This window comes from Vidua macroura, chromosome 3 (genome assembly GCF_024509145.1).
Source record: "Vidua macroura isolate BioBank_ID:100142 chromosome 3, ASM2450914v1, whole genome shotgun sequence".
Classification (NCBI taxonomy): Eukaryota; Metazoa; Chordata; class Aves; order Passeriformes; family Viduidae; genus Vidua; species Vidua macroura.
In genome coordinates, this window is record NC_071573.1 from 43,265,135 (window position 1) to 43,290,261 (window position 25,127).

The 25,127-nt window shown below is 40.4% G+C and overlaps 1 protein-coding gene across 1 annotated transcript in view; it reads left to right on the forward strand.

Moving 5' to 3' along the window:
* Positions 1-4,919: 4,919 nt before the first annotated feature.
* GALNT2 (polypeptide N-acetylgalactosaminyltransferase 2) overlaps positions 4,920-25,127 on the forward strand; it is a 90,338-nt gene continuing 70,130 nt past the window's right edge. Inside the window, exon 1 of the mRNA XM_053974414.1 lies at positions 4,920-5,046. Coding sequence (XP_053830389.1) covers positions 4,930-5,046 — 117 coding nt within the window. The 5' untranslated portion in view covers positions 4,920-4,929. The remainder of the gene's footprint in view (positions 5,047-25,127) is intronic.

Consider the following 25,127-nt stretch of genomic DNA (forward strand, 5'->3'; position numbering starts at 1 on the left):
GTTTAACCTTAAACTTTATTTAATAGAGAGGAAAGGCTTCCAGATTTGGATAATTTGCCTTGGAAGCATGAAGGCTTAAGCTGATACTTCAAACTCATGTGAGAAAGTGCAGTGTTTACAATAGCTGCATAGCATGATGTAATGTGTTGATCAATCTCTAATGTGGAAACAGCATAAGAGCAGTGCTATCAGAGGACATAGCCATTACTTTATGCTTTAAAAGAGAAGATACTACCTTTTCAAATTCAGAGTCTAGGATGAGAGAGCTTTAGTTCTGCAATGCCTGAATGTATTTGGACCTGACAAACCCTGTGGTCAGGCATGGTGACACACTGTTTTCAAGGTATCATGTGCATGTACAATATTGCTGTTTGGGGTTTTAACAGTTAAAAAAACATTCTTGGAGGGTAACAAGATTTTCTGGAAGTGAGCCACTTTTGAATGCTATTGCCAGCACGTCTGCCTACTCTGGGTAGCATCAGAAACTCTGCTGAAAAATTAAACAAACATAGTTCTTGGCATCTAAACAGATGGGAAAGGACATGTTGACTCCCAAGTCTTTAGCTGAGGAGGTAGTCTGTTTCTCATTGTTTCCACTATGCAGTGAGGAATTGCAAAACACCTACACAGATTTTCAGACCTGCTAGCTGCACTTAACCTTTAATCCTGCAAGTACTCAGCCATAAGTATATAATTTTAAATATCTGAGTAGTCCAACTGACTCCAATGGGAATACGCACTGAATGAAGTTAAACATTTGCATGAATGTTTTCAGGATCAGGCTCTTTCACTACAAACAGAATTCTAGCATTACAAACACATACTGGGCTTGTGCTGAGTCAAGATTTCAAGACATTAGTAGGCCTATATCCTCTACAGATGTATTTTAAATTTCATGTCAGTGTGTGATTTCTGTGTTATAAAACACTCTACATTAGTCTAATAAGTAATCTTTCTCATAAAAGAGGATAAATTATTTACTTTGTGATATAACTGCATAGATTTGAAAAAATGTAATATGAACTGGATCAGTTATGTTTTAGCTTCCATGTATCAAAGAGGTTGCAGTATCTTAATCGGTTATATTTTTGCCTTTTAAAGTCTTCTAAAGTCCCTATTTTCTGTAGTTTAGACCTGATCTGAAAATTTTCTTCCTATTTTTGCAAGGACAAGATTGCTAGCATGAGTAAGAGATTGACTTACTTATTCTGGAAGGCAAGGACTGCTTTCCATTTGCCCTGCAGAAGGATTTGCTCACCTTTGACTAGATCATGTAACTCCAGAAATGGATGAGCAAATTTTGTGTTGTCTAAATTAGGTTGTGGCTGGTTTTGTACCCTCTCTTATATGAGTTCAGGGATATTCCCTCTGGTTTACACCCTAGCTAACTAGATCAGAGTTATGTTCCTTAAATCTAGGTGTCTGCATTGCAGATAAAAGGCAAAGTTTTGATGATTTTTTCTGCAAATTTCACTCCCATTTGTACTCTCACATGCTTGATCTCTTTTGTTTAAAGGGCTGTGCTTGATACAGAAGCATTTATATTCTGTGAGTCATTCTAGCAATGCTGCTTTCAAAATATGATAATATTTTCTTTTTAAATGCACTGGAAAATAATTTAAAAATATCTTACATTTTTCTTGAATTCTTTCCTTTAATTGAAGTGCATTTTTTTCAGTTTTTCTTTGCTGACTAAACATGTTAGGACTTTTGAGGTAAAGAGATATCTGTATGCAAATGCATTGTAATAGAACAGGCAGCTTTTCCTAGAGATAAATCAATGTAACATTTTCCATTCTAAACCTCTATGTTTTCTGTGGTCTCTGAAATATAAATGATTCAGGATGAAATCTGCCAGATTGGGACTTTGTCCAAATGTGAATATTGTGAAAGACTTGAACAAAACTGGTTCAGCCAGTTCAGAATATCAGAAGAGCGGAAAAAAAATTCTTGATCTAAATAGATTCTTACAATCTTTTTTGAGCATTTCTGTAATTTATCAGCAGAAGGCTGAAAAATGAACTCTGACATGGAAATAGCCTTCCTTGAAGGCTTGTTTGAGAAGAAATTAGTTTTGATTTGACTGAGTTAAAAACCTTTGAGAACTGTGGTTGAGCATGTGCAGTGGATTATTTTGATAAGCTTGTGAAGTCTGCAGCTATGGAAGAAATTTCTGCACATGCATGGCTGGCTAATTTTGCTGGAAAGGGAAAAATCTATCTAAGCACATTGCTAAAATCATTGAAAATACCTGCGGCTGCAGGGAGACCTTTGAAGACCATCCCAAGATATTTAAGACAACGAAAAGGGCAAGAAAAGTTCCTGTAGGCTTTGTAGGGTGGTTAAAGACTAAGTGGTCTGAAGATTTTGTAAAGTTAAATGGAATTATGGCTTCACTTAGCACATGAAAGTGTATGATGTTTTCTGTGGGGACATATGTCATGCAAAGCACCCTTTCCCTCAGAAGATCTGCCCAGTGAAGGAATCCCCCAGCAGCAGGAAAGTTACTTCTTCATCTCATTGTTGAGCTCAAGAAGCAGGAATTTATCAGGATGTTCCCAAGCTTGGGCAGCTGAGTGCTCTGACTTATATAGAAAACCTTGCTAATGGAAATTTACCTTTGGACTGAGGTGTGTTTATATGTGTACGTGTGTGCATGTCTTTTTAGATGCAGGCACAGTCAGCGATTTTGGAGGAACTGCTCTCACTTGCATCAAACACATTCTGGATAAATCAAAAAAAAACTCTCATCTAGAACATCTGTGTGTCTCCTGGCAGCCCATACTCTCCAGTGTACATCACTTCAAATAGATGCTAGCTATTTGATTCCAAAACTTGTATTTTGCCCAAATTGGGTGTCTGTCTCCAACACTCTCCAAACTAAATTCATAATGCTCAGTTTATTGAAAGATTCATTTGCTCTGAAGAAATCAATCTCTTTGTTTTACATTTACAATCCTGGAATGGATACTTATTTGGGATTCCTTCCTTTATCTTTTTACCCATGTTATCCCTCCAGGAGTGCTCTGGCAGGTGGGAAGGTATGCAGTTATCCCCTGAAATCTCTGCATGCCAGACAACTTCTGCCCAGGCAGTGCCAACACTGACACCTGACACAATTCACCTTCTTGACAAGACTGTCAGTGGAATGACTGTGCTGGTGAGCAGATGACTTTTTGATGCCATTTCTTCTAGCTGTTGGATCTTTTCCTGCTTATGCAACAGAATTTATGCCAGACCCCCTGGCCACATCCTGGCCCAGCTTGGTGAGCAGTCTGCTACAGAGGCTCTGTAGCCACCGGTGTGGCTGGACTGGCAGAGGCCTCACATTGGTATGGAGACAAGGAGAAATGTGGGGTACAGTCAGAACATGTGGGAGTAAAACAGTCTATTGATAAAACACAGTGAGATGACAGAAAAAAAACCCAAAACATTTCAAAACCAGGAATGTTCTCCTTTGAGTTGATATTATGCCTCTGAAATAGAGGTGCTTTTTAATTGTTAGAGAATGTGCCTCATGTTAATTTTGTGTTCTCATTTCTTGATGTCTCACAGTGGGATGAGATAGCAGCAAATGCTGAACAACAGGAAACTCATTGGTGTGGAATAACAGCAGCATGAGCTGTGCACATGCAAGTCAGTGAACTAGTGGCATTGTAGTGTCTGTCCTGGGGTGTTCAGGGGTGAAACTGGGTAAGTAGAAAGATAATTTTACCAGGCAATGACTCCATATCAACAGACCAGCCTCTATGAGCAGAGCCTTACTGGGTCACCCTTCTGGGAAGATCCAGGCAGAATCCCACAGAGATCCCTTTAGGCCTGCGTTAGTGGTGCCCATGCTTCCAGACTGGGCACTGCTGTAGTGGTGACTTCAGAAGTGCAAGCGGAGCAGGTACGTGACCTCAGTGGGATGGTGGGCTGTCAGGTCCTCAATGTGTCCCATAAGGCCATGGAAAAAGCTCTTCAATAAAATCATGCAGAGGGCAGTGGACATGTCCTGGCATGACTTTGCTTTCTGACCTTTGAGGCATAATGAAGACCTGCCTCACTACCTACCTCAAGTGACTTCAGGGACAACACCTTCATAGAGCACATTTTCCGTTCTGAAGAGTCAGAGACACAACTTGTGTTGTGGTCAGTCTGGAATTTCTGGGAGCCTCCATGTGATCATCCAATATGAGTATGGGAGCAAGACAACTCCGAAGAGTTGGGACCCACACACTAGTGCTGTATTACGGTCCTTGGAGGATGCACTGAACGAGGGCGCAGCCACTACCAAGGGCTGTGAGTCCGGAGCACCACTCATGTCGCTGCGGCACTGCCCATGGCCCAGCTGCGCGGGGACCCCGCTGCAGGAGCGCGGGCACGGACACTTCGGGCTACGCCAGGCGGGGAGTGCGCGCCGCGGACCGGGGCCAGTCTGGAGTTTTTGCGGTACCGAGAGTCTCCGTGTAATCGGCCAGTATGAGCGGGGAGGGAGCGGGACAACTCCGAGGAGTAGAGACCCGCACAGCGGCGCAGTCCCGCGGCGCTCCTCCGCCTCAGGGCGGGGAGCGGCCTCCCCCACGCCGCCCGCCCGCTGCTCAGGCAGCGCCTGCCCAGACCCGCGGCCGGCGGGGGCGCCCCGGGGGTGCCCGGCGGAGGGAGGGGCAGGCGGCGCCGGTCCGGGCCGTGCCGTGCCCGCCCTGCGGGGGGCGCGCAGCCCCCGGCCCGCGGGCGCGGCGGAGGCGGTGGCTCGGTGTGCTGCAACCATGGCGACGGCGGCGGAGCCGGCCCGCCCCCCGCGGGGCCGGGCGGCGCGGGATTGGTCGGGGGGCGGGCGCTCGCCCTCTGCCCCCTGACCCTGCGCGGCGGCGGTGGCGGCAGGAGCGGAGGCAGTGGTTGCTGGCGGCCGGTTCCTGGTGGCCTGGCGGCGGCGCGGGAGGGAGGATGCGGCGCAGGTCTCGGCTGCTGCTCTGCTTCGCCTTCCTCTGGGTACTGGGCATCGCCTACTACATGTACTCGGGCGGCAGCGCCGCTCTGGCCGGCGGAGGCGGCAGGAGAAAGGTGAGAGCTCAGCCCGGGGAAGGTGCGTCCGCTCCCTGCCCCGGCGGCGGGGCGGGGCGGGGCGGCGCGGGCCGGGCTGGGGGCAGCGCTGCGCGGCCCTGGGGCTGGGAGCAGGAGCGGCGGCCGGGGGGGATATGTTTACCACCGCTCGCTTTCAAGCGGCTGAAACTGCCCCGGGCTGCTCCTTCCCCCTTCCCGCCCGCCCTTCTCCAGCCCGCTTCCCGGAGGCCGATGGCTTCTTTGTGGACTTCAGACCGATTTCAGCCCCGTCGCGTCGCTCCTTATCCAAATGCAGCCGGCCACGTCCCGGGCCGGTCGAAGTTGGTGTGGGAAGTGAGGGTGGGGAGGGCCAGGGCTGCGCTGTGGGGCGGGGGGGGGGGCTGCCCGTCTGGCTCCGCTCCGCTCCCGGCACAGAGCGTCTGCCCCTTTCAGCATTCCCCGCCGGCACTGGGGTCCTCCGGGCTCGTGTTCCCACCTAGAGAGCACACGAGGATCCGAGCTGCTAGTGCATTTTTCCTTTGGATGCACAGCACTTTCCTTTTTCTTTAGCACTGGGTCTGAAGGGTACCGTTTTCCGACCGCTTTTGCAATATTCCAAGATATTGCCGGATTTGGCATGCTTTGTGTCTATGGCGTGGAAGGTCTGTCTCTTCCTTTTTATAGCGGCTCATATTACAAGTATTACTAATGTTCAAGAAGTTCCCTGCGGACAATACCTGAGTAATTTTTCAGTATTCTGGCCATCAAGTTATTAAAGATATTTTTCAAGATGTTGTAGTAATTCATCGATCAGGAGCACAGCTGGAAGTTAAGCACATCACAGTTCACGTTTGTGTCAATCCGAACGGGTTTTTGTGGCATGATGTGGACGAAGTTGCCACTTCCCACTATCTCTGCTTAGAAAAATTAAGTGCTTTTTCTTTTGTGGTGTTTTGCCTGCAATAAATATTAGCAAAATCAAGAGCTTTTAGAAACTGCTGTTTAAGCCTTCTATTTTGAAATAGGAAAGGTGTAAAGCATCTCATAATTATGTATTTTTTTTACAAAAAAACCCAGAATAGGGCAAGAAGGCAATTGAATGAAATGCACTACACTTGAACGGTGTTGTTTGCTAATGAATTGCTGCCTCCTGTTAAAAGAAAAGTAGTGTTTTGTAGGTCTAGCTGATATATAAAAAGAGGAATATTTTTATGTTTCTTTGATACTGTTTGGTTCATCAGTGTATGTATTCCCTGTAAAAAAATGCTGATGACTTGTTCCTGTGTCAGGTTGTGGAAGCAAATACTTGGATGGCTTATGTGAGCGAGGGTTTAGAGAATGAGTCACTGCTCGCTAATTGCCTCTCTGTCCTGTTTTTTATTCTCTCTGTACCTTAGGTATGTATTCAACAGTGACTTTTGATGTAATATATTAAAGTAAGTGTGAGTACCTATTGCCACATACAAGCTCCTGGTCCTTCAAACTAGATACAATAGCAGGAATAGATCAAGCATGTGATAGAAAGTAAGGCAGTAGCCTAAAGCCTTTCTTGAAGAACCACCAGAGTGTATTTAGAAAGTAAAAGCAATCTTACACTGCTGCTGTATAATGGGATAAAGAAAAGCTATCAAGGCAAATGTATCTGCAGATAGGGAAATATATTTTTAACGCTTATGGTGTGTTACATTTGGAGTTTCCAGACAGATTTACAATTTTGTTCAATTAATTTTTACTGCTGGGGATACTGCAATGTGGGGGTAGTGATTTGCCCAAGGTCACCTAGAAGACTTGATAATAATAGAATAGGAAAGAAACTAGTATTTCTGATTAAGAGTCTGGTATTTAATCTGCTAGAACCTGTTGCTGTCTATTATTGATATTAGTAGCAGTTTTTATTATGGTTTTAAGAGATCAATGAACCTGTTACTTGCTTTGGTAGCATTATTTGGTGTCATTCTGCACAAAATTTAGTAAACCTTACTGGTCTGGGTAACTGGGAAAGTTTAGTAAGGAATAATTTCAGGTAAATGAGAAGTTTCCTAGACCTGAGCTGAAACCCAGTGCTGTGTTTAAAAATATGGAAGTTTAAAGTAAGACCGTGGTAAGGAAGAAAGTAGGTACTATGACCACAAGAAACAAGTGGGGAAATTAACTATTATATGTGGATTGGTGATTTAGGATTCTATTTTCTGTCAGTGAAGCATAAAATTTAATCCTAGGCTTCAGCGTAGGTTGGCAAATGTAAGTAGAGGAAGATGTGTGTAGTGTAGTAGCTTTTGAATTAGAATAAAAGGCTGATTAACTTAGTGTCAGACACTGGTGTAAAGCAAAAAACACAAACTGTCTTAAACTTATGAGCAGAAACTCTGCTGTAGTAAATTTCTTGATGTGTATGACTTCATATAGTCCTTTTTACTTGCCCACTATTTCAATATAATGGAAACAGAGTTGCTTATAGGAGAACACAACTTTTAATAAATTGCAGTCTCTCCTGTTTTCAGTCTATAAAATTACAAAACCCAGGAGGGCATAGTTCTTAATTTGTCTAAGTAATTTACATTTTAATTACAGATATGGTTGTACAAACAGAATGTGTTTTTCCATAAGGATTGTATTTTTCTTTTTTTTTTTTTTCCCATACACAGACCTAATATTTTTAGACCTACTGGACTTGTTTGATATGGCACCCATAATTGTGTGATGTGTTGAACAGCACCAATTCTCTTTCTCTTCAGTAGAGTTGAAGGTGTTTGCCCTCTGCCGGGATTGCACCTGAGTAAGAGAAAAGAGTGATTTTTTTTTTTTTTTCCTAATTTGCTTTTCTTATTACTGTCAGAGTTAATCTAAGCTCCTGCTTGTTTTGGTTCTTCATTTACAACCTTTCTAATAAGATCTGTGAAGCTCTTTGGATGTTGCAGGGTGTAGTACAGCCTTGATAAAGTTTTTGGCCCCTCTTAACAGTGGTGCAATCCACAGGTCTGCGTGCAGTATATTGGCCTGATAGGGTCTGAGCAGGCATAAAAGAGTCTAAAGCACACAAAGCACAAGATGTTTCACTGGTAATGTGTAAATAATAATAACCCCCCAAAAAAGTACAATGCTTCTCATTCTGGACCTAGGCATAAAAACTCTAGTAGAAAGAAGTGATGTATTCCACTTCTGGAATTTAGTGTGTGATAGCTATTTTTTTTTTTATCTGCTTGAAAAGAAGAAAAGGGTAGAATCAAAGCCTTTCATTCAAGATGTGCTTGAAGGGGACAGAAATATTTTGGGGTTTTTTTCCCCTTTCTTCCCTCCAGTGAATTTCCAATCAAAATTTTTGTGAACGTGAGAGAGCCATGTTCAGTTGACTCCTTTCCAGCTGGATCACTGAGTTGTAGATTGGAAAGAGTGAGTCTGATTCACATGTCTAAAGGTTAGAGACATGGTTCCCATACACAGGCTGTGACAGAGAAGAGAGCAAGTTGAAAGCCTAATAATTGTGAGACTGAAAAAAAAAAAAAGTGGTCTACTTTTATGTTCACTAAATGTTTTCTTTATATTAAAAAGCCTTTGGAGTGGAGACGGGAAGTTCCCTTCTTTTCATGGATAAATTTCCTAACCCAGAGCAAAAGCAGTTCATGCTCTCTGTCTCAGACTTGCCTAAAAATGGGGCAGCTTTTCCAAGATGGTTAGAAAGCCAAAGTCATGCTGATGTGATCCCCTCCTAAGACTGGTGTGAATTTGTATATTTGTCACACAGATTTTAAGTTGTTGAACCACTAAGCTCTTGCACAATAGAGTGACTGGATTGAAGTCAAAAAGAAATTAAAAAACCCAATACAACAAAATCCCACACCAAAACCAGCCAAAAACTCCAGCTGATTTCTAAAGAATTTGCTCTTCTAGGCATTAAGAAAGTAGCTCCATGTAATTGAGCCCTTCATGCTGAACAGAGGAAGGTCTGCATCTTGTTGAAAGTGCCAAATGCTTTGCTGCTGCCAAGAGGGAGGTCCTCAGAGGCATGCCCAGAAGGAGATCTGTGGGCAGAATGGGGATTTACTGGTGAAACCTATGGCATGCAGAGAGGCCTGCAGGGTTAAGCCACAGCTGAACCAATGTTTGTAGCCTTCTGGATTTAGGTGCCAGAGGGCTGACAAGCTTTTGCATTTGTTGTCATGTAAAGAATCTCAGTTGTTTTTAAGTGGAACATCTATCATCTTCCACCCTGTCTAGAGGAGAAGGCTAAAAGCAGCATTTCGGTAAGGAGTGATAGATCGCTTTCACAGGTAGTTCTACATTTAGAAACATTTTTCATTTTCATCAACTCCACCCCCGTGAAAACCAAAACCCCAAACTGCCTTGAATTAGAAGGCTGTTACTCTCTTTGCTCACCAGATTTACTGGGTGTAATGGAATGAACTGGAGAAATCTAATTTAGTGCTAGTTGAGCCACAAGGAGGCAGGCTTTTCCTGTGGAACTGGTTATCCTGTACATAGTGCTAGTTTTCCCTTTTCTTCCCTTCTCTTTTGTTTGTTTTGCTTTTTTTTTCTTTATTTTGGAGCAGACTTTAGATAGATGACTGTACTGGAGCTAGCTGAGGTGAAATAAAGCTGAAGGTAAAGGGCGATGCTTCATATTGAGTATGTGACTGATTAAAAATGTCTCAATCACTGGGTAAAGCAGGGGAAAAAGAAGCAAGCCTTGTAAGTTCTTTTTCTGTATGGATAAAACTTAAAAATAACTCCTTTAAGCATAGACAAAGATTTCTTTTCCTTGTGGCTTTTTTTTTTTTTTTTTTTGGGTTTTTTTTTTTTTTTGGTTTTTTTTTTTTTTTTTGGGACCCCTCTACTATTTCAGTTACTGGTAAAGGAGGCTTTTATTGACATTGTATGTAATGGCACACATAACACTTCTCTCTTTCTGCATAAACTACAGATTTAGTGTACCTAAATGGTTTTCTGATGATTTAAGTAAGGAGGAAAGGAAATGTGTGTTAACTGAAGTTCATTAATCTGATTATGTGCAAGTTGAGTGTTTCTCTTGAGGTATGTGAAACAAAGGGGTTAAAAGTAACCACTTAACTCTGTTGGTTTCATCACAGGAAGGCATTGCCTGCTTTAATTACTCAACACTGTTTAATTTGCAGCATCATTTTTAACGTAACTTTAGTCCCTTATGTTTTGTGACATTGAATGTGATTTCTGATACCTTGATCTCGAGACAAGTAAAGATACCAGATGTTAAAAAAGTAAAATTGTCATATGTCCTTTTCTGTATCATTCACTTCCTAGAAATGCAAGGAGATAGAAAATGATGTTCCTCTCTATAACAGGTAACAGTTTCTGCTAGTAGATCTTTCTTTTATATGATTCTGTAATAAATGGGAAAGAGATTAAAATATCCAGTCACTTGAATAATAAATCTGTCCTCTCACTAGAATGTAATTGTCATACATGTATATTTTCTTAATCTAGCATATGTCAATTGACTAAATTACTGTCTTGGCAATTCAGCCACTTATTTTTATGGATTGCTTCATAAAACTTAACTTTGGGTGTAATGAAAAGGTGGTCTATTGCAAATTCTGTGCAGGCTCTTTAGGTCTGTAGCTGTATTGGGCTATTCTCTTTTCCTCTCCTTTTTTAAATGCTTCATTGAGAGAGTTTTTTTTGTTGACATTTAGAAATTACTTCTTTGCTAGCATACTTGTGTTGTCCCCTGCAACCTGCTAGGTTAGAAACTGATGACTGATACAGATGCTATGGCTCTTGGATTACTGTTAGCTGCTTGTTTCATAAATGCAGAAGTACAGCAGGGCCATAGATAGAAGGGATTGGAGAAACAAGAATGACTTCTTTGGTGGTTTAATACCAAATGGGGTAGTTAACCACCTTTCCCCATTATTTTTCCTTTCATGTGGGTATTGTAGTAGTTTGCTGTGCTTCTGTGTTATTCTGTTGCTGCTGTGGTTTGCTGCTTTCTGAGATCTCTGTGTATAAAGGTTGTAAGTTGTAGTGATGTCCTTTGACAGATACATTTTAAAAATTAGGCAGTCCACTAAGTAATTGTGCATATGCCTTACCTGTTTTTGTCCCATCGGTCTTGTGATTTGAGGTGTATTCAAATAAATGCCAGTCATTTTTTTTCCATGTGTTCTAGACACTTCCAAAGATACAACATAAAAAATGGTAGAATAGCACTTCTTTTCTAATTTAGAAAAGGCACAATATGACTTCATATGAAGGGAAAAAAATTTACAAGATTCATCTCAATGGTGCTACCTCATGTATTCTTAAGACCAGCCTGGAATAAAAATATAAACTGTGTAATCAAATCTTAGCAAACTTAATTCTTAGTCTTCAAAATTACATGAGCGCTCTACATTTTTTCCTTGGAAATCCTATTATTTTTTTCCTCTTTTGACTTGCCTGTCCTTTTCAGTTTTTCAATGTGATGTGTTATCTAAGTGTTTGTGTATAGCTGGTACTGTTTGGTTGAAATGATGGTATGTCAGATGAGAGAAGTGGTACTGTCTGCTGGAAAGCTGCTTGCAATGATACTCTACTACAGAATAGAAGAGATACCTTTGTAATGGTACTGGGTGTCCCAATGGAGTGACCCTTCTTGCATGCTTAGAAGCTGTTTAAAAATAATTCTACCAGGCAGCCTAGAAAATGAGTTTGCTTGGCTTTTGGTAGCTACATATAATTTATAAATAATTTAATATACAGTACTTTTGGCTAAGTTAAATCAAGTTGAAAAGAAAACATTAGAATACAGTTCGTCCTGTTAATGTAAACTGCTCAAATTAAGTCACTGCAAATGATTTAAGTCTATTTGGTCCACTTACTTTTCTTATATACGCTATTCTTGACAGTAGTTAGCTGTAATGGTGCAAAGCAATATATAGCCAGGTGGTGTACGAACAGTTTTTAAGTCTCTGCCCAACAGTAAAATTGTGACTAAATGGGATTTTTATTAGGACTTAGGAGAAGATGTGTATTGCTAATATGTTGGCAATGCCATGTGTTGGCAAATAATTTGAATTCTAAAATTAATCTGCAGGAAGCAGTAAGGCATTTGCAATTTTTTCAGGAATATAGGGCTGAATGTCATTGCCCGAATAGATCAGGATATCATGGAAATGGAATATCAGTGTGGGTGTTAGAGAAGGAAACACTAAGCAGGTTTTTAAAATTACATGTTGCCATCATGTAATGCCAAGTGGTGGTATATTAAGCTATATAAATTTTAAAACCTGGGTGCAGTCTTTCGTGTTGTTTGTTTTGGATTAAGTAAGGTGCCCTCTTCTGCTTTTCCCTTTCATTTAAGCTTTCAAAGGAATAAGGGATGGATTGAGGAGGGAAGATGGGGAAAAAATAGTTAGGTGTCAACATCAAAATGTTTGGTTTGTGTGTTTGGGATTTTGAAGATATGGCATAAGAGAATCTAGCTAACACTAGAAATTGAACCGTTTCATGTTCCCTCGAAGTCCATAAAGATCTTCCACAGGAATCTTCATGCAGGGGACCTTTTCTGATAAGTGGAAGTAAAGATATTTAAATGTCTGGTGTTTTTTCCTTTTCCTCCATTACTTGGAGAATGAATTTTTTTGTATGCCTGTATCTTACTGACATATCCAGAGTACGTGTTTACCTGTCATTCACTTAAATGTTCATTTCCCATGTGTTCTTATCATGAATTAAGCAGGCCTGCACTATTTATTGTGTCATTAATGATCAAGAAAGTGTAAAAAAATCAGCATGTGTTTTCTTTTCTATAACTTGAATCCCCTGTTGTAATGTAGCATATTTTAAACTTGTATTTGCATAATAGATATGATTTTTAATTGTTTATTTGTTTGTTTTTCTTGGATCTGTCACCTTGAATGTTAAAAGCTGTTTTTCTTCTGCAAAATCAAGGCAACTTGTTAATATGACTGGCTTCCAGGGTAGCCTGCTAAAATTACTATCAAGACTATTTTGTTTTCCTTGTTCACTTTTCATCTGTCTAAACTGTTTTATTTTTCCTACTATCTCTTTTTTATACACTGGTTTTGTTAATTGCTCAGGGCACCTATATTGTCATTTAAGCAAGTTAAAATGTACTAGTTCAAATAGCTCCATCAACTGACAGGAGCACATTTGTGTAAAGGGACTATGCAGACAGATGTTAGTTTTGAGCTTTGCTTATGAAATTCAAATGGGAAAAGAACAGCAGGTTTGAATTTTAAAGCATTCCATATATCTTCAAAATTGCTATGTAGTGCACATCAAAGGCAATAATTTGGATTTCTCTTCTTTATAGCTGTGGTCTTGTATGGAAAAGAGCCTATTGAAAAGGTTGCAAGTTCAGTTGTTAATAACTTTTCTGAAGTTGTAAAATTGTCATAAAACCTGGGCGCTTCATTAAGGGAAGCAGAGAATAACTAGAGATTCTGCTGAGTTCAAGCGTTATCAAAGTGCAGTGGACTGCCTATACTGAATAACAGATCTGCTCGAACAAAAGGACTTCGGCCAAGGAAAGACTGCAAAGAATTGGCTCCCAGCTAATGCTATTGTGTATGAATTCTCAAAGAGCTATGACTTGATGAGCAGAAAATGTTTTTTCCTTGTATTAAGTTCCAAATGTTTAGCCACCCTGGAGATAGGAGCACAGTTGAAATTTGTTACTGAAATAAATTTTCTCTATCTGGCCTGTTGGTTTACAGATGGTCAATAAATACACGAGTATGTGTATATAATGGATATATGCTTCGATTATGTGAAGGTTTTTGAGTTGCTTGGTTTTTCTTTTCTTGCTTCTCTTATGTGAAATAGAAAAGTCTGTTCAGTCAAGTACACTTTGATTCTCTTGGGACCTTGGTAAGGAAAAGGAAAGTTTTGCCCTCATAAAATAGTTCATTTGGTAGCAAACTGCTCCCGGCTAATGGTGGACAAGCCTAGATACTTAAAGGTTACATTGTTCCAATGTTGAGCAACATCCCTATGGCAAAACTGTTGCTATGGTAGGTGTGCCTACCAAGAGCATGGGGGTGATGGAATTGTAGTATCTGTCTGCTGGAGTGTGTCAGTGTGTCACAAAATTAGGTCTGCGTATGTTGTCCAGACAGTGTAATAAGTGCTTGGTGGTGGCATGGCTCCTGCTACAGTGGAATGCCAAAGTCCTTCTGGTTACTGTGGCAGACCATCTATCAATTGTAGCCTTGGCATTATCTGAGTTGAGCAAATAGGGGCTGGTCTTTAGTCCTCTGACTTGTGCTCTCATAACACAATGCATTGCTTTGCCAGCAGCCACTGAAATGAAGATGTGCTATGTCATTTAGCCTCAACAAACACAAAATGACTGTTCCACCATGTGGAATAGTTACAACACATATACACTATGTTAGTGACTCCTTTTCAAATTTTCAGTTAAGGAAATGTTCTTTTTTTGTCCCACTGACACAATGTATACCTTTCTTTTAGTGTACTCTGAAAGTGCTGTGGGTGAACAGTAATTGTAGCAAGTGCTGTAAGGACCTGGTGAAAAAGCTGGAGTTTGATTCCTAAAAGAGCAGAGATTTGTTCTTAAGACCTCTTCAACTGATAGATGTCTATCAAAGACAATGTCCCCACCACATTTGCTAACATGTGTGCTTTCTGTTAATTAGTACGTCTTAAGAATTTACAGGTTATGCCAATTAAATTAAAAGGCATTTGGGGTCTTGTTGCATCCTGGAGTTTGGGTTTAGATTAGGGTTTTTAATTTATGTTAAAATAAGTCAAGTTCTGTAATCCTGCAACACCCCCTGTGTCGTTTCCCCCCCCGCGGTTTCTGGCCCTATGCTTCCTGCCACCGGATCTTCCCCCTCTGCCGCTCCTGTAAGTCCGGCCCCGGGAAACCCCGTGCCTGCCACCCCAATCCACACGATCCCACTCAGCCCGAGGCTCGGTGCCTGCCCCTGTGGGGTTCTCTGGTTGGTCGCTGTTGCTGGCGTCACCGCCACGGCAGCCGCCCCTATTGGACAGCAGGCCGTGGATCCTCTCGCCCTACCCCGCCGGCACCCAGGTGCTATTTTCTCCCATGCGAGTGCCGGGAGGGGTTGTGTCTTTCCATCGAACCACGCCACGTGATCAATAAACCGTTCCTGCCAAGCACGGAGTAAATAGACAAATTCCTTACCTCTTTACTGGATCCCTAGCGTACCGTAACAGAGGCTGGCCAGCCCACATGCCTGAGACACGGAGCCGTGTCTGGGAACCCGCGGCAGAAAACCCCGGCAGCACGTGCGTGGAAGCTACGCCACAGCCGGGCTCCCAAGAGCTGCATGCAGCCGGGGAGAGTGAAAACCCACGCCACAGGGTCTGAAAGAAGTATTTAAATTAAAAGTAGCAGGCAGTGGGCTAGCAAACATCAGCACTTCTTTACATTCTTAGCTTTCATGCTTAATGTTCAAAAAGTGATGGAAAGACTTGACTTATTTGTACTGCAATAAGTATGTCTGAAGACACTTTTTTGAGGAAACTTATTTCCCTATAGAGATATAAGTGCAAGTGTTGTTTAGCCTGGTAGATTCTTAGGGAAAATATTGAACTGAGTCAGAGATTGTTGATACCACCCCTGAGTTATCACAGGACTTATAAATATGTTAGGGGAAAATGAACAGTGATCAGAGAATAAAAAAATTTTAAAGACTTCTCTGCAATGGCTATCATGGCTATATGGTTTCTGAAAGCCTTGGTAAGAATGCAGCATGTCTTGTTAAGGTACAATTTCTCAGTTATTCCCAATACTTTCTGAATATTCTCTAGTAAAAATAAGCAAGAGATTGATTTTGATGTTCATGTTAGCCTAGACCTAAAATATCTGTCTTTATACAAAGAAAAATCTATTTGCTTAAAAATCCATTTTGGCTACCTGCTGAGATAACTAATGCCTCTTGCATCCTGGGAACAATAGTGAGAAAATCAAGGTGTCAAAATCAGCCTGCAATCATTTAATGTTCTCTCTCATGTGCTTGCAATTCTAAGAGCCAGAAATTTGGACAAAACCTGACTTTATACATATGGATTATCATGGTGAGTGACTTTTAAAAAAAATTTTTGTTGTTTTCATTATTCCCTAGTAGTTGCAAGTGTTTCGGATTTGGTCATTATTTTTTCTTCTTTTAGTTAGGCATATAGAAAATATTTTGACAGTTTCCGAGTACATTTGCTAGGTTGTTTTTGTATAAGTAATCCTTTTCTTGCTAAACTTGAATGTTGTAAATATTGTTCAACTGTATTGGAAAGAGTGGTGAAAAGATACCACCACTTTTGAATGTTGTTTGTGTTGTAGCACTGTTTAGAGTCCTGGTTCTATTGTGCCAAAGATTGAATGGTCTTAACAGGTTATTTCTACACCATGAACTTAGAAAAGGGCTTATTCCCAGTAGGATTTAGATACCTGAGTGTGAATGTTAGCTGTGGTCATATGGTAGAAATTCTCATGTGGTTATCTTTTGCTGTGGTCTTTTGCTCAAAACCAGTCTTGTTTTGTACTCAGCAAACTTTATTGGATAATTGGCTTTTATTAAGTCTCAGTAATTGAATGGACTTCAAGAAATTATCATGTCCCAGGTTATATGTTATATGGAAAAGATAGCTCAAGCTTTTCAGTCTTCTTCACTGCAGTACAATGGGACCTTGTGCTTCTTGCTGAGCTTACTAGAGTATGGATCTGGAGCTGGTATGTAGTCAGGCTATGCATGGAACCATGTCTAGTGTCTAATCTTAGTGTGGTTGATGCTGACCACTTCTGAAACCCTCAGTTCACACATGCTCAGTTTGGTTTAGAATTGTGATATTATAATGTTTATTTCCAAGAGCAGCTTACAGCTCAGAGGCAGGCAACAGTTCGGAAATGTCATGGTATTTGTTCAAATTAATTGTAATTGTGGCTGTCATCTCACGATATTGTTATCCCAGTTTCTGAGATAAGTTTCCAGTGTAGAAGTATGGAAGGAAATTGATGTAAAAACTGATTGCTTTCTCAGTTGTGCTTTGAAGATTTTTTTTTTTAAGGGAACTTTTACTTGAATGATTTGGTAAAATCTTGTAGACACTTTAAAAACTATGTTAAGAAGTATTGGGTTTAGTACACCCAGTTTGTGATGAAAGGCAGTTGGTAATGTTGAATAAGCAAGGTGTTGGATGCTGGTGGGTGTAGGTACTTGATAGTTTTCGAAGACATTGTCTTCTTTTAAAAAAGATGTGACTGGTAGAGCTTAGAGCCCCACTGTACTTTAGAAGGCAATTTCTTATGAAATATTCCACAGAAACAGTGACATTATCTGAGTTTAAGACTCTAATCACTTGTTAATGTATGCAAAACAAATATCTGTAGTTGGCTTTGATTATTAATACTTTTTTTGTTTGAGTCTTATTTTGAATTTATTGCTAGCTATATATTTATATAGTTTATCCTGAGCTATATGACTGTGTCACTTTCCTCTTGTCGTGTCATAATGCTTTGTCAGAACCTCATGGCACATATGTGTTTTTTTAAGTGTGTTATAAATGAAAAATGATCCAGCCAAATTAAAAAAATAAAAAGAATTTATTTTAGCAATAGAGATCTAACTTAGCCAGCCACAAGGAAAAGGACAGTGCCGAGCCCGGGATCGGCGGTGAGTGCAAGACACAGAGATCAGCCTCAGCAGAGGTTTCACTCTGTGCTCCCACCCCACCATCCTGGTACAAGCGATTTTTATAGGGAAAATTTTGCCTGAAGCCAGGATTTCGGCATTCAGTCCTTTGTTTCATTCAAAGTCCCACAAGTTGATGAGATTTCCTTCTCGGCGACAAGGCAGAACAATTCGAAGTCCGGTGTCGTTGAAACCCTTGATGAAATTTACGGGAACACAGTATTCACATGTCTCGGCCTGGGGGCGGGGGGGGATGTTCCTGATGTCCATCTCGGGTCGTTCACGCGATGATCAGCGCCTGGGTGTCTCCATATCGCCTCAGATAAGGCCCATCTCCTGGCGAGCCACATCCCTTTGCTTGTAAATCGGGTTTCAACACACACCTGGTTTTTCCTGAGAAGGGGGGCTTCTAATGCCAAAGGGTGCATTCTAACAACTATTTAATATTATATATATATCATGCAAAAAAAATGGCACGAATTATACCTGTTACATATAACAAGTGTAATTAGTTAAGACAGGTTTTTAGGTAGAGATTCTATTTTATTATACAAATTAAGATAGATGTAGAACTTATTTTGGCAAAATGTGTGTGTGACTTTTGTTCTCAGTGTTTTGGGTTTTTTTTTTTTGTTTAAAACTAAAGATAGTGGCCTTCTTGTTGATACTGATAATTTGTTTACTGCTGTTTCTCATACAATACAGAGCATATTTCTCATACAGTATCTTGCTGGGTTTATGAACTTTGCAGTAAAGCAGCTTGATAGCAAGTGAGTTGAAGATATTTGTCTGCATTTGTGTTCTGTAGGCTAAAGTACTGCACTCCTGTCCTGGTTCAGGGCAAATTTGGGAGAGAACCCCCAAAGGGGTTCCTCTAGAAGTCAGATTCAGTTGGCCCCTCCCTCCTACCGGTTCGGGAAAAAAAATACTTCTTTGGAGAAAAGTGGAAAAAACTGTTTATTAAACAAGAAAACCTAAACAATATGAAACAATGAAACTTCTTGCCGCTCTAAAAGAGGGACAAACTCAGAAAATCCCGCCCCCTCCACCCCCGGGCTGCCGCTTAGCTCACTCAGTCTCTTATCAGTCCCTCCGGCCCTGGAAATGCCGCGGCCCAGGCCCGGCCCGCTGGGCCACAGGTGCGAGCTGCCGGTGCTCTTCTGGTTGTTCAGTCCAGAGCAGGTTTGAGCAGGTCTAAAGAAAAGGAAAAGCCACAGTCCAGGGAACTTCTTTGCCTCAGCTAGCTACAACTAACTAAAAAGCAAAGGAGAGCTCTGTCTCGCTGTCTGTCCGTCTGCAGACAACACAGTCCAGGAGAGGGAACGTGGAGGAGTGAGTGCAGTTTCTGAAAACAAACTCTGCACTTCTTCTCCCCCCCTTCACTCCTGGAACAAGTCTTAAAAGTGCAAAACGTATTATTCAGCATAAACAGAACAGACGATTTGGGATCAAAGCATCATACAGTCAACCTAGGACAACTCCCTGTCCTGGAGAAAGGTGATAGAGAGGGAGCATTAAATGATTGATCTGGAAAACCTGATTTCACATAAGCATCTTACCAGAATAATTAAAAAAACTTTTTGTGATCAGCTAGGGCTTGTGGATATCAAATTTCTAGTACTGAATTTGAAATGAACAGGGCTAATGCCTTTATTAAATGTTCAGCTCTTTATTAAAAAGATCAGCTGGGCAAGGGGCTCGACGCAGAGCTCGCCCCCGCGGTCGTAGCTTTCCCAAGCGGCCGAAAGGAAAGGAGGCATGCAGAGAAGTCCAGAGCAGCAGCTGTCCCTTCTTTCCTTGTGGCACACCGGTGGCCAGAGGGTGAGGAGGCGTGGCGTGCAGAGTCTGTTGCTGAAGTCCAGAACAACAGCTGTCCCCGCTCCTTCCATGGTGGCAGCACCAGGGCTCGCTCTCTTTTTTGTCTCCCTGCTTCTCACAGCCTAACATAGTCTATTCTTTCTGAGGTGATGGCGACGGGTAAAAGTCAATCAGGGGATATGTTTCCCTCTTCCTCAGCTAGGGCATTTGTCTAGACTCCTCTACTGTGTTCAGTTTTTTATTTATAGTCCTTTTTATCTCCTAAAAATACTCCCATGATCCTAAGGGGTTTTTATTTGCATGCTAGTCCCAGAATAGCAGCGTGGAGGGGTGGGAGGCCAGTTATCTCCAGGTAGTTTAGAGAAAACAAACAGAGCAATTAGCTAATTAGCATTTCAATATCGGTACTTAGCTAGAGTTAGTAGTTTTTTTAGTGTTGCCATGGGAACTAGGAAGGCCCTGCCCGCGTCTCTGGGGAACACGTGGAAACTGTTCATTACAAATTCTTTTGTCAGCTGGAGGAAGAAGAGTCTCCAGTGGGAGAGTTTTTTTGGAAGTATGTCAGTTGCTGTTCTGGCAACTGCATGATGTTTTCATTTAGACTGTTCTCATGCTCTTATTGGCAGTAGGCTGTAGCAGCTGGGATGGCAGCATGTTTGCTTTCTTGTGACATGGTTTAGGCTTCTTTTTCTGGCTTATCAGTTTAAAACAATAATTATGTAGTAATTTTTTCCTCCTGTATTTGAATGGCTTTTTGCCTTATACAAACAGTGAAGAAAATGGCAGTGGAATGTTAGGAAGTGCTAGTACTGGCTTTCCTGACTTTTGGAAGTCAGAATTGTTGCTGCATGCCTGTATGCTATTATTTGCCCCAGTGCAATGATCAAGCACTTGATTCTTTTCTTCCACAGAATATCCTGAGTTGGAAGGGAGAAAACAAAGCTTTCCCAGGTTTGGCAGTGAACAGCAGTGCTTTCCAGTTACTGCAATGATATTAGAATGGATAGAACTACTGGTGAGATGGAATTGTTCCAATTGTACTCTTTAAATAGAAGCAGAACATGGTACGGGCTACATTCCTCCTCTTTCTTTGAGTCCCAGCATGCATAAATATGTGGTCTTCATGTCTGTGTTAACCTGAAGATTAATCCCCTCAATACTTTAGGCTAGTATAGCCTATCTCACATGCAGCACTGTGTAGTTTTTCAGCTGTTAACTTAATTCTGCCTGGATGTTCTGGAAGTGCAGTTCTAGTTTTATGCCCATTCAAATAAGAGAGGTGACTTTAACACACCCTGCCCTCTTACTCCCTTGAGGACTGAATATATACAGCAAAAATTGTATTGGTTCTATTTGCCCAGTTTCTTGCTATGCTCCTGGGTTTATATTTGAATCTCTAGCAGCTTTGCTCTTTGTATCATAGTTGAAATTTAAGTACTGTGTAAATAAATTGCTTGTTCTTTTTCCATGCAAGAATGGAAAGCGACTGATACTGACACGGCATATTCCTACCATGCAATAAAGAATATAGTGTAAGAAGTATTATTGGGAAATCTGCCGCCTAACCAAGACCTTAAAAAGAAAAAGTTAGATGGACCCTTGATTATTTTCCACTAACTGGAGATCTTATGAGCTTAGATTTAAGAATTAAATGATTGCATCCTGGTAGAGTATGAAAAGAAAGCTCAATATTTCAGTAAGTAACTTAAGATAGGAACTGACTGCTTCCATTTTTAATGCCCAAACCCAGTGTTTCTGTGAAGGAAGAAGGGCTGCAAGAATCTAGTAATTTTGATAGTATCTGGCACACATTGACATTTTACTTGTGTTCTGCAACAGAAAAGGGAGAGATAATTATACAGGCTGCTACTTTGTTTTAAAGGCTTAGTAGCTGTTGTACATAATTTTCATCAGTTACCAACGACTATGTAGAGAAGGAAGTAAATTGTTGAAGATAAGCTGCAGGTCATAAAAAAAAGAAAGGTATTTTAAAGATGTGTAGCCTTTTACTTTCCTTTTGTCTATCTCAGAAAATCACCACAAGCCCTAAGAGAACAAGAGTGTTTTTACTAATCTTACTGTTAGTATAAAACCATGCCTGTATTATCTGCACTCTGCATGAAAGTCAAATCCAGTTGAACTGAAGAAAATCTGAGGAGAAAACCTTGCTGCAGAGTTTTTTTGATGTTCATTTGTACTAATGGCAGCAATATATAATTTTAATTATTCTATTAAATTATCTTAGCTTTCACTTTTACAAAACGTTAAATAGTCTCTGTGCTAAGAATAGCAAAGCAGTTTCAGACTGAGCTGTTCAGTATACCTATTTACCAAGTTTGCTTGCAAGCAAAAGCAGTTATTTTCTATTCAGACCAAACATGAGTGGAAAGCTGTTCTCTTCATGTTTGTTTGGTTGTTTGGGCTCTTGTATCCCTCTGCTTGACCATTCTGTCACTTCTTGACAATACAACTGATTTATTTCTTTTTCAGTCACATTTGGATTTTTATAATAACAACTGGGTTTTCTCAGACTGTCAGCTGCCTTCAGATTTGCATTAGCAGAGAAGGAGGCTTCTAGAAATGGAAACCATGTCTATCATGGTACTATGATGTCTTTTTTTGTCAGCTCTGAAGTATGGCATGTGTAGAGAGAAATTAAATATGTTGTGTATGAGTGTTCAAATCTAAGCTAAGATATGATAGTTATGGTGTACGATCGTAGGACTCCACTTTTGATTTTTGTACCCACTTTTGATGGATACATTTCCAAGAAACTTTCAAGTCACAGTAATCTGTAAAAATCTGGGGTTTGTGTAGCCACTAACGATGTTACAAAGACTATTGGTAATACTCATCTCGGTGGGAGAACTCACAACTGAAGTTACAGCTTAAACTGACAAAACTAAGGTATTGAAAAAGAAGGGTCAATTTACTCTGTAACCATCACTGTGACTCCAGCTATTGAAATACTGGATTTAGGTTATCTTTAAAGCTACAGTATATGTCACTTTTTTTGCATTGATGACTCTTAGAGAACCCACAGTAACTTTTGGCTGGCAGTGCATCAAATTCCGGAGCATGGATTGCCTGTGGCCTCTGCTGCATTCAGTATCTTTGTGTGGTACGAACTAGTTGGCACTGAACTTGTTTTTCAGTCTTCCTTTCTGCTTGGGCCATCACTACTGCTAGTCATAGGCACTGGCTCTAGGAGTGTCAATGCCTATCTTAATGTAGCACTTCAGTTTATTTCCAAAGAGATCAGAAGGTGTTTTGAGGGATGATCTGCAATTACGAAAGGGAAGTTAAATTGACAATGTAGTTTTTTTGCTGGGGTTGGATACCTACAAATTTTAACTTGTTTGCTATTTTTGCAATGTGGTTTTTCAAACTCTACTTCAGTGGTATGCTCAGACTGCTCATTGAGAGAAGCTGTTTATTTCACAACAATGTTGAGCTGCCAAGGCTCTATTTTGCAGCTGCCTTTTTAGAGATGCACTAATTTGGAATGTGTTGCATGTTCAGCATCTCTCTCTGTCCAACTTTGTTTCTTAAATCAAAACCTGTCTTGTCATGTTACTGTAAAATAAATTGTAATGGAGATTTCTACTATTGCAACAAGAAAAAACAGGCCCCATTTTTCCAAAATATCTTTACCATTTGATGTAAGCATGTTATTTTACTTTATAAATTGTCTGCTTGAGTGAAAGTGGAAAATATTATGTCTTATAAATAAAAGCTAATTTAATCTGCTTGTGATATTTTTGCAATTTTACTGTTTACAATTTAAGACTTCCTAGATATGCTGGAGCTTGTTTCTTTTTGGGAATAGCAAAGTATCTCATTGCTTTTTTAAAATCACCATTTACTCTGGCCTACAGTTTGAAGCAAAAGTGCTGTTGAGGCCTTCAATTCTCTACATATGGCTGCTGGCCAACACCTTGTTTTCTTCATCTTGGGTTATTAGACAGTTGTAGTTGAACATGTGTTCCAAACCAGAGAAATGTTGACCTGAAATGTCACAAGGATAAGGACTTCATAATAATTTCCTCTGTAAAGAACTGAGGAAGCAGAATAAAATCCATGTGTACAGGTAATTTGTGTTTTATTTTTGTCTGTTGGAGGAAATGCACTGTTACTGAACTATTTCATGGCATAATACCACGACCATATGCTCATGATTAATGCATAAGTGGACTTAATTAAAAATGTGACAGTCCTTTCTTTTTTTTTTTTTCCTCTTTTTCCTCTTCTCAGTGTGCAGTGTGAACTAAGAGGAATGAAATCTTAATATACACTATTCTTTTCCTTGACAGTTAAAGAGAGTGATAACCTTTGGGAGATCAAGTAGCTCCTGGTAGCTCTTGATGGAACATATTGTTCTGTATAACAAAGTCTTTCTTCTGCAGAGACTGAACAGCATCTTCTACATACAGTTGTCGCTATAAACTAATTTCAATGTGTAGCCAAATGCTTGAAATTCAAGTAGGGTTTAGTAGGCTTTCTTTGAATCATTATACAGAAGTTGTACAGAGGCTACCAAACTTAAAATTAATGTTTATTTTCAACATGATATTGAAAAATATTCAGTTCAGATGATTCGTTTGTTCCTGGACCAGGTTGCATCATCAGCTCTGCTCCAGGAAGGGAGCTTTGATTAGGTTTATAAAGGTTGCTGAGTAGGTTTTCCTTCTGTGGTGATTGGCTTTTCTTTACGTCAGGTTGTCCCTTTTGACTGTTTTCTCCCTCTTGATGTTAGACTGCTGCAACTAAGTACCTGTGTAGTTCCTGTTGTAGTTCCCTTTCTTGTCTGTTGATGTTTTTGACCCCTAGTGCAGACTAGTACCCTCTGAGGACAGAGTTATGGAAACTTTGTAATAAAACAAGAATAATTTTAACCCCCTCTTGTTTAGAGTGAATCCTCAAATCAGTGTGAGAAGGGGAAGTTCAGAAACAAAGGAAAATAACATGATTATTTTCCTGCTGGTGAGAAGGTGTGACACAATGCTATGCTGATGGTAAGCAGAACCCAAGGAATATAATGGTCTTAAAAACCACACAATTTTTCTGTGTGAGAATGTGTGTTGAGTGGTGGAAGGGTGGAATGCAGTGCTTCAGTTTGCTGCATCAGATGATTTGATGTTTCAAAGTGATCTTGGGTATGAATTTTTTTCAAAGATTTTGAATGAAGGTTAACTTAAAGATGGCTTCACAAGGACATTTTGAGAAAGAGTTTCTGCCAGATCTGGATCTGTTTTCATTGTGGGTTTTCTTTTTCCGAAGAAATCTGCTGCAGTAGCAATCTTGGAGTCTGTGTGTTTGTGTGGCATGGCATATCTCCAAAGGTTTGGAGATTTGTTTTTGAAGAGTGATAATGTAGCTACTTCTTTATTTTAGTTGCATTCAAAATTAACCATCTTTATTCTGCACATTCTAAGATAATTGTTCCATGAAATAGATATAACCCTCAATATTTTTCTTTGAAAATTCTTTTGCCTTGGTGACATTGTCAGTTGCTTGGCTTGAAGGACTTTCAAACCAATGAGTTTGTATTTACTGAGAGGGATAGAAAAATTAACATTTCTGCTTTTCACATCTTAGATTTTCACATATTGATGTGTATTGATGACAAGAGTG